Source organism: Tenebrio molitor, unplaced genomic scaffold (genome assembly GCF_963966145.1).
Source record: "Tenebrio molitor unplaced genomic scaffold, icTenMoli1.1 SCAFFOLD_112, whole genome shotgun sequence".
In the NCBI taxonomy this organism is placed as follows: domain Eukaryota; kingdom Metazoa; phylum Arthropoda; class Insecta; order Coleoptera; family Tenebrionidae; genus Tenebrio; species Tenebrio molitor.
The window spans coordinates 60,847-69,125 of NW_027184100.1; the positions used below are offsets into that span (position 1 = coordinate 60,847).

General features: G+C 64.2%; 2 protein-coding genes across 2 annotated transcripts; one reads left to right on the forward strand and one right to left on the reverse strand.

The window, feature by feature from the left end:
- Positions 1-635: 635 nt before the first annotated feature.
- On the forward strand, positions 636-980 carry LOC138140686 (nucleoid-associated protein Lsr2-like). The gene has a single exon (XM_069061680.1). It carries the CDS (start codon positions 636-638, stop codon positions 978-980), a length of 345 nt encoding a protein of 114 aa, XP_068917781.1.
- A 5,988-nt stretch (positions 981-6,968) lies between these two features.
- On the reverse strand, positions 6,969-7,742 carry LOC138140687 (deoxyribonuclease-like). Its single transcript, XM_069061681.1, has one exon. It carries the CDS (start codon positions 7,740-7,742, stop codon positions 6,969-6,971), a length of 774 nt encoding a protein of 257 aa, XP_068917782.1.
- Positions 7,743-8,279: the final 537 nt, after the last annotated feature.

Here is an 8,279-nt window from a genome sequence, read left to right on the forward strand (position 1 = left end):
CGAGCTTGGTGATGAGCATGACGGTCTGGCCGTCCACCCAGCCGCTGACGTGGATGTTCACTCCGTACAGCGAGGTCAGTCCTTTCAGGCAGCATCTGCTCGCAGCTGACGCAGGCTTGCTCGGTGACCGACTCGCTGGCCAGCGGCACAGTGATGTTTCCGCGCATCTTCTGCCCGACCAGATCGACCAGCGCGCGAGGGGCGGGCCCGGAGATGCCCAGATGGATCAGATGTTCACGGCCGGCCTCGATCATTACAGCGGCGACCTGCGGGGCGCCGGCGTCGTCATCGAGGTCGACGAGGCTGGAGATCATCACCGCGGCGATGTCGCGGGCGACGGTGGCTTGTGGTGGTGGAGAACGGCTTGACGATGGTCTTCTCGCGGTCGACGTTCTTCTTGCGACGGAACTCCCATGACAGGCCCTTCTCTTCTTGGTCTCAGGGGGTATGCGTAGGCAGCGCTACCTGCGCTGCAGTGCTACTCGACTATGCCCCCGCCACAGCTGTGCTGTGGGCAATGAGGCTGGAATCAAGAGCTGGAGATAATGGGACCCAACCAGATTGACAGGTCAGGATGGTGATGTATTCTTCAGGTGATTTCTGCTCGAAGACCAATGATTACAGGAGTGACGAACATGGCGAAGCAGGTGCACGAGATCCTCATCGATGACATCGATGGATCCGAGGATGCCAAGACGATCACCTTCGGGCTTGATGGTGTGAACTACGAGATCGAGCTGGCCGAGGCGAACGAGAAGTCGCTGCGTGAGTTCCTGGGGAGCTACGTGGCTGTCGCACGCAAGGTGAAGTCCCGGCGCGGGGCTCTCGGGACGGCGCCCGGGCCCAGCTCGGGGGCAGAGCACCGTCGTCGGGTCGCTGCGATCCGGGCGTGGGCCGTGGAGAACGGCCACGAGGTCAGCGAGCGCGGCCGGATCCCCAACGAGATCATCGCCGCCTACGACGAGGCTCAGTCGGCCTGATCGGCTCTGCCTGACCAGGCTAGATCCCAGCCAGAAAGAACAGCCCCGACGCTCTCCCTCATGTGGGAGTGGCGCCGGGGCTGTGTCATGCGCGGATGGCTGGGTGGGCCAGTCAGTCGCCACTGGTCGCCAGGCTCACCAGCAAACCCTTGTCCAGCGAGCTGACGGCCAGACTGGTGAGGTCGGTGACCTGGTAGCGGCACACCCGGATCTTCTCGGCGCCCTGGGTCACCGAGACGATGTCCGCCGGGTCGAAGACGACCGTGGCGAAGAGTCCCAGGTGGTAGCTCTTGGCGTACTCGAAGGACCCCACGTGCAGTCCGACGTGGCAAGCCCGGGACATGTCATCGCTGACGTCTTCGCGCGGCAGTGAGATGTCGGATCCCGGTAGGTTGGGCACGACCCCATCGACCCAGGTGCCGCCCACGAAGGCGCCCCCTGCTCGGTGTGAAGTACCAGCTGCGGTGAGCCCCTTGAAGCCCACCACGCGGCCGTCCTGGGTGATGTCCAGCCGGTGCTCCTCCAGCCAAGTATAGGCCTCACGGCGAGCTGTGAAGGAGGGGTTGCGGTGCAGGCGCTGGATGAACTGCAGCAGCGCATCCGTCTGCGCGGGGGTGTCCTGCTCGATCGAACGGACGAGCCGGTTGTAGACCGGCCCGGTCACCTGGCGGCCGACGACGGTGAGGTCGCTGCCGTCGTAGGTGAGCTCGATCCCCGGATGCTTGGCCTCGAGGTCACGCAGTGCGCGCGACACGGGAGAGACCGTGATGAGGTCGACGTACTCTGCGTCGTCCAGGACGGGGCCGCGTGTGAGCGAGTCACGGACCTGTTCGTAGCTGGGATGGCTCTCCCTGATGGTGTGCGGGTAGTCGTCGATGATGACGGTGAGGGTCCCGCCGAACTGACCCTGGATGAGGGTGTAGAGGGGGGTGGTCATGGTGTGGCTCCTTTGGAGGATGGCGTGTTGCAGGTGGCGACCAGAGGGGCTGCCAGGAGCGCAATGCTCCCGAGCAGCCCCTCTGTGTGTGTGGTCCAGGTCGAGCGAACTCAGCCCCTGAGGTCTGCGTCCAGCGCAGCCTTCAGCAGATCGACGCCGGTGTTCCCGGGATAGATCCCGTTGTCGGCCATCATTGTGATCAGCAGCCTGGTGCGATCGAGCTTCTGGAGCCAGGCGCTGGGCTGAGCTGGCGTGAGCCGGTGAATCCTGTGGCTGAGGTGGGCGTAGCCGACCTTGTTCAGACGGTCCAGCGACCGGTCCTGTACGAACAGCTCAGTCAGTCGATCGACAGACTTGCGCGACTTGACCGTGAGGTCATCCCGATCAGCCAGCTCAGTGAGCAGCTGGTGCATGGCCGAGAAGTGGATGGGCTTCTTCGTGAAGTGGGTCACGTCAGCGATGCGCTGAAGGTCGCTCTTGTCGAGCGCCTTGACGTGGATCTGCTCGATGAAGTCCCAGTTGACCTGCTTCACGGTGATGGTCCGAGGGATCTTCTCGCCGCGGGCGGCCATCTGCTTGTCGATCTCTGTGACGACCTGCCCGCCACCGGTGCCGGTGTTGAGGTAGAGCACCTTGGCACTGATTCGACCCAGCAGATCTTCGGCTCGAAGGTGCGGGTACAGCCGGCCCGGTCCACTGCGCGCAGTGGTGTGGCTCAGCTTGTGCAGGCCGGTGAGCGAGGCGGGGTAGACCCGGTAGTCCTCGTGTTCACCGAGCCATGCCACAGCCTCCTCGATCGACAGATCGCCGAGGGACTGCCCGGTGTAGCAGTCGTAGCCCTCGAAGGTCCGCTGGCTGACCGGCGGCCCCGCGGGGATAGAGGTGCGCGCCTCACGGGTCGTCTCACGCAGATCATCGTTCGAGAGCCACTCGAGCTCGTAGTCACCGAAGTAGTCGGCGTACGACGGGTGCTTCTCGAACGCGCTGCGCGAGATCATGATCAGCTTGAACCCCTCGCTCTTCGACCAGGCCTGGCACTTGCCCACCAGGGAGCTGGGCGCATTGTCGAGATCGAAGTAGACGTTGGCGCCGAGGTCCTCGTTGCCGACGAACAGCCCGTGGATGTCCTGCCGCCTGATCGAGGTGGGGGTGACCTCCTGTGTTCCCGCGATCTCGAAGAAGATGTGTCCCGGGCCGCCCAGCTCCGTCAGGCTGGGCATGTGGTTGGGGCTGTCCTCACCGAACTGCTTCTTGAACAGCTGGTGCTTCTCGTAGCCCGACCCCAGAGCCTCGTACGTGGCCATCAGCGGTGCGAAGATCTCCTCCTGCCAGGTCTGATGAACCTGCTCGAGGATCTTGCGGTTGTGCTCGCTGGCGGTGATGGACTCGCGGGAGGGCGAGATCTCACATGCCTCGATGGGCAGGGTGTAGAGCATGGGGGTGCGCCGGTACCTCACCTGCTCAGGCAGGATCTGCGAGGGGATCTTGTACCCCACCGGACCCATCTTCACGTAGCTGGAGTACTCGACGGGGGCGTTATGCAGCCGGTTGGCGCGGAGAGCCACTGCCTGCGCCGTCTGCTCGGGGTGCAGCACGTCATGGTAGGAGGGGTAGCTGACCGTCACGACGTCCGGGTCGAACCCGGTGAAGCTGACGGCGTCCTCGTCCATCCAGAAGCGCACGCGCTGCGCTGCCCGCGTCCACTCGCTCATGGTGTTGTCCAGATCCACGGGGATCGTGATCTTCACTCCGTTGGGCTGGTCAGTGTCCACCTCGGAGATGATCTTGTGGGCGGGTACCCCGTCGACCTTGGCGAACAGCGCCGTGGTGAGCTTGCCGGCCTGCACCGCCTCGACGGTGTACTGGTCGGCGACCGCGTGCGGAGCCTTCGCCCCGATGCCTATCCCTCCGATCCGGAGGGGGTTGTCGCGCTTGGTCGACTTCACGAACTTGCCGTAGACGTCGACCATCTGGCAGGCGGACAGCCCGGTGCCCTGATCGGAGATCACGAGCCAGGGGTTCTCCCAGGTCGGCAGCTGGACCTGCACGGGAGTGTCGACGCCGGCGTCCGACTGGGCATCCAGCGCGTTGGCCACGAGCTCGCGGATAACGGCGTCCTTCTGCAGGGTGTAGTTCGCCGAGAACAGCTGCATGGCCACAGGCATGTCGTCGTCGTCAATGGTGGCGGGGGTGAACCCGTCGAGGGTTCCGGTGGTGCGCTCCATGGTGTTGATACGCATGGTGATTTTCTCCTTGGTTCTGGTTCGGTGGCCGGCGTGCTCAGGCGAGCAGCTGGCGGGACTTGGCGATGAGTTCGTCCATGGTGGTGAAGTTGTTCATCCCACCGGAGTAGTCCTTGACGTGACGCGCGGTGCGCACGAGGAGCTCTCTGTTGTTCCCGTGGGCAGAGCTGATGTAGACGATCTTGTCGCCCGCGGGGTTGGTGACGAAGCCGGAGGCACCTTCCAGCACGCCGTTGATGCGCTGGTTGGAGAAACCCTCGAGCACCAGCTCGGGGGCCTCGCGCTTGAAGAGGTTCTTGATCTTCGTCATGGAGATCGTGCCGGTGGGGTTGGCCGGCTGGCCGTAGGTGTATTCGTTGGTGCTCAGACGCATGATGATTTCTCGTTTCTGTGAGATGGCAGTTGTCAGCGATGGGAGTTGGCGACGGCTCTGAGCATGGTTCCAGCCATGTTCAGGAAATCGCCTTGGGCTTCTTGATCGAGGTCCTCCCAGGGGCCCGCATCACCGGTTTCGATGATCTGGGAGGCGTGCGCCAGAGCCTTGGCGCCGATGAGAATGTCCTCTTGGGTGGGCGGCTGCTTCTTGGCCCAGCTGGCGCCGTCCCTGAATGTGATCCGGACGGGCGGGTCGAAGTAATGCTCAGGGAACTGGCGCAGGGCTTCGGCTCGAGTGATGTCGTCGAAGGTGCCCTGGTTGTTCGTACTGGGCGAGATCTGCTGGTCTGGAGTAGACATGGTCGAGCTCCTCGGGTCGTGTCGGGGTGTGTCGGGTCAGATGCGTGGAACTTCCCGGCCGCCGGCGTCCACCAGCAGGATCTGTCCACTAGCGGTGGTCATGAGTTGGTAGACGTGATCGCCATCAACGAGGGTGATGGGCTCACCCTCCCAGGCCTTGTCCAGCGCGGTGCTGTCATCGACACCGTAGGTCTCAAGGACCCAGGTATCGAGGGTCTGGGTCATCTGGTCGGCGTGCTTGTAGCTGACGGCGATGGCGAGCCAGATTCCGCCGAAGATGGCGATGGCCATGATGAGCACTGGCAGCCAAACGGGCTCCTTGACGAAGACCAGCACGGGCAGGAACACGACGGCGCAGCCGCCGGCGATGATCAGGAGGGTGGTGATCAGAGGGTCGCCCGACAGCAGGATCTGACCTGCCCCGGGGAGGTCGGAGATGTTCATGGGGTATCTGGCTTTCTCGGAGATGGTGGCGGTGGGTGGGGGAAGAGGGGTGCACCACTGAATGAGTGGTGCACCCCTCCTGAGCGACCAGGCGGGCTCAGAGCCGGCTGGCCTCTTCGAGGAGGCTCAGGGCGTCGAGCCACTGACGGGGCTCCGGGCTGTCGTACTGCGTGACGGGGATGAGGAAGACGCGCTGCGCTCCGCTGGGTTCAGCACTGCGGAACGACTGCGCGAACAGGGATTGCGAGAGACGCAGGGCCATGAAGCGGTCCTCGTCCTCATGGTGTGCGGAGGTGAGGATCACCTTGCGCACGAGGCGCGACGGCTCGAACTTCACGGGGACATACTCCGGTGAGTCGATGGTGATCTCGGTGTGAGGGAGGATTCCACGCAGCCATCCGATGAACTCGGGGACGGTTCCGGTGAAGCCCTCGTGCGAGGTCATGATTCCTGCGGCAGCATGCCGCCGGGCGCACTGTAGCGAGCCTGCAGCTCAGCCCAGACCTCGGGGAACGCAGTCCGGAGGAGCACCAGGTTGTCGGTGTCGGCGCCGCGCATGGCGGCCATGATCAGTGCGTAGAAGGGCGCACCCGAGGACGAGATCTCACGGGAGACCTCGTAGGCGTGGCGGCCGGCGATGATCGGGATGACGGGCGTGGAGCTAGGCTGGTTGGCCATGATGGGGCTCGCTTTCTCGGAGATGGTGGCGGTGGTGACGGGGTCAGGAGGCGTCAACGCGCGGCAGTTCACGACCGCCTGCGTCGACCAGAACGAGCCTGTCGTCGACGGTCACGACGAGGGTCAGAGCTCGTCCCTGATCGTCGACGATGACCGCGGCCTCGCCCCGGCTCAGGGTGAAGTCACTGACGACGTTGCCGCCGGTGACGCTCTCATCGATGACGTAGGTCTGGGCGATCCAGGCACGGATGGCGGTGCTCTGCTGGTTCTCGTTGATGTTCGAGAGGCTGACCCCCCAGACGCCGGCAGCGGAGGCTGCGATGAGCGCGAGCAGGACGGCGATCTTGGGCTCGAGATCCTTGATGGCCACGACGAACAATGCGGCGATGCAGCCGATGGCGATGGCCAGCGGGATGATGAGCCACATGTGGCTGAGGTGAGTGTCGATGTAGTTGGGCAGGTCGGACTTGAGCATGGCGTTCTCGTTTCTGGTGAGTGTGCGGCGGATAAAGACAGCTCAGATGAGCTTGAGCAGTTCGTACACGTGGGCGTTGCTGCCGTTGTCGTCGCCGGGCACGGTGGTGATGACCCAGTGGAAGACCACGGGAGCGTCGGGGTTCGCTGCGGACCAGTTCGTGATCGCGCTGGAGACGCTGTTGAAGGTCGAAACACTGGTGTGGCTTACCTGGTCGAGGATGACGGTGGTCCAGGCTCCGTCATCTAACGTGGTGGGCAGCTTGCGTAGCAGGCTGTGGATCGGGTCGTGCCCCTGTAGCGCAAAGGGGAGATGAATGTCGATGTGGTTCATGTCGACAGTGTGAACAGCATGCTGGAGCTGCCGGGCGGCGATCGTGATGTCGATGACGGTTCCGACACCGACGGGCGCGATGGTGACCTTCTGGTACGTCATGGTGATGCGTGTCCTTTCAGATGGAGAATGCGGGAATGGGTTCAGCCGGCTGACGCAGGCGCGTACGAACCGTCGAAGTAGTCGATCTCCCAGCCGTTGGCGGTGTTGGAGACCTCGACGCGCTCGTCGATGGACTTATCACAGCTCTGGATATCCACCAGCACCGTGCGGGGGATGAGCTCGTCCCCGGTGTAGACAGGGGTCGCTGCGTAGTAGAGCGGGCAGGTGGATGCCTGGCCGGAGGCGAGGTAGTCACGGGCCATCTTCTCGCCGTAGGCCATGCCGCCGGCGTACTGGCCGTCTTCCTGGTGGGTGCCCACGTTCTGGGTGCGGGTGCCGGTGACGAGGTTGCCCGGGACCTCCGGGCCGCCGAGCGAGTCAGCGACCATGTGCGAGCGGTTGTAGAACCAGCCGTTGGTGTCTTTGCTGCCCTCGACATCGTCCAGGGCAGGGATCGAGACCTCTGCGTTGCCTCTTTCACCATCATTAGTGGGCCAGCCGGCCGGATCCGGCAGAGGCCCCCTCTCTTCGTCGCGGGGCGCAGGGCCGGTCAGTTCGCCATAGGCGCAGACCGCGCGCTCGAGCTCATCGAGATCGCAGACAAAGACCTCGGGGCCGGCGTCGCCGTACTCGCGCTGAGCGGTGCCCAGAACGGTGTAGTAGTCGTCGCCCTGGGAGATCGTGGGCACAGGATCAGGCTCTGGGGTGAGTGTTGGGGTGCCCGGCTCGACATCGAGCGGGAAGCACGCGCTCAGGGCGAGGGCCAGCAGCGCGAGGGGCACGAGGACGAGCTTGCGGAGGGTGTTCGACGACATGGGTGGATCTCCTTCAGGGAAAACAGGTGCGTGGGTGTGGGTCCGAGGAAGATCCCGGTCCCGCTGTGCGGGGCGACGGGCCAGCCGCCGCCCCGCATGAGCCCCATATTTCAGATGAGGCTCAGAAGTTCTCGTTGGGGTTGAAGCGCTGGTCATCGGTGCCAGAGGTGACCTCGTAGACGCTGCCGTAGACGGTCACGGCAGGACGCGAGTCGCTTGCACGCCACTCGTACGACCGACGCTGCTCGCCCTTGCTGGAGACGGACGTCCAGGTGACGAGTTCCTCGTACTGGGCGATCCAGACATCGCCGCGGGCCCAGCTGGTGAGGTCGTGGCCTTCACCGGGCTGGCGCTTGTGGTCTGCCGGCAGGCTGTGCTCTTGGCGGAACGAGGGGCTGTAGCCGCGCACGACAACCCCCCAGTCGGACTGGACGTAGCCGTGATAGCCGGAGACGGACACCTCGCTCCAGCCGTGGAAGACGTGCAGCCAGCGCTCGAGCAAGCCCTCGGCCGAGTCACCGTAGTCGATGACATGGC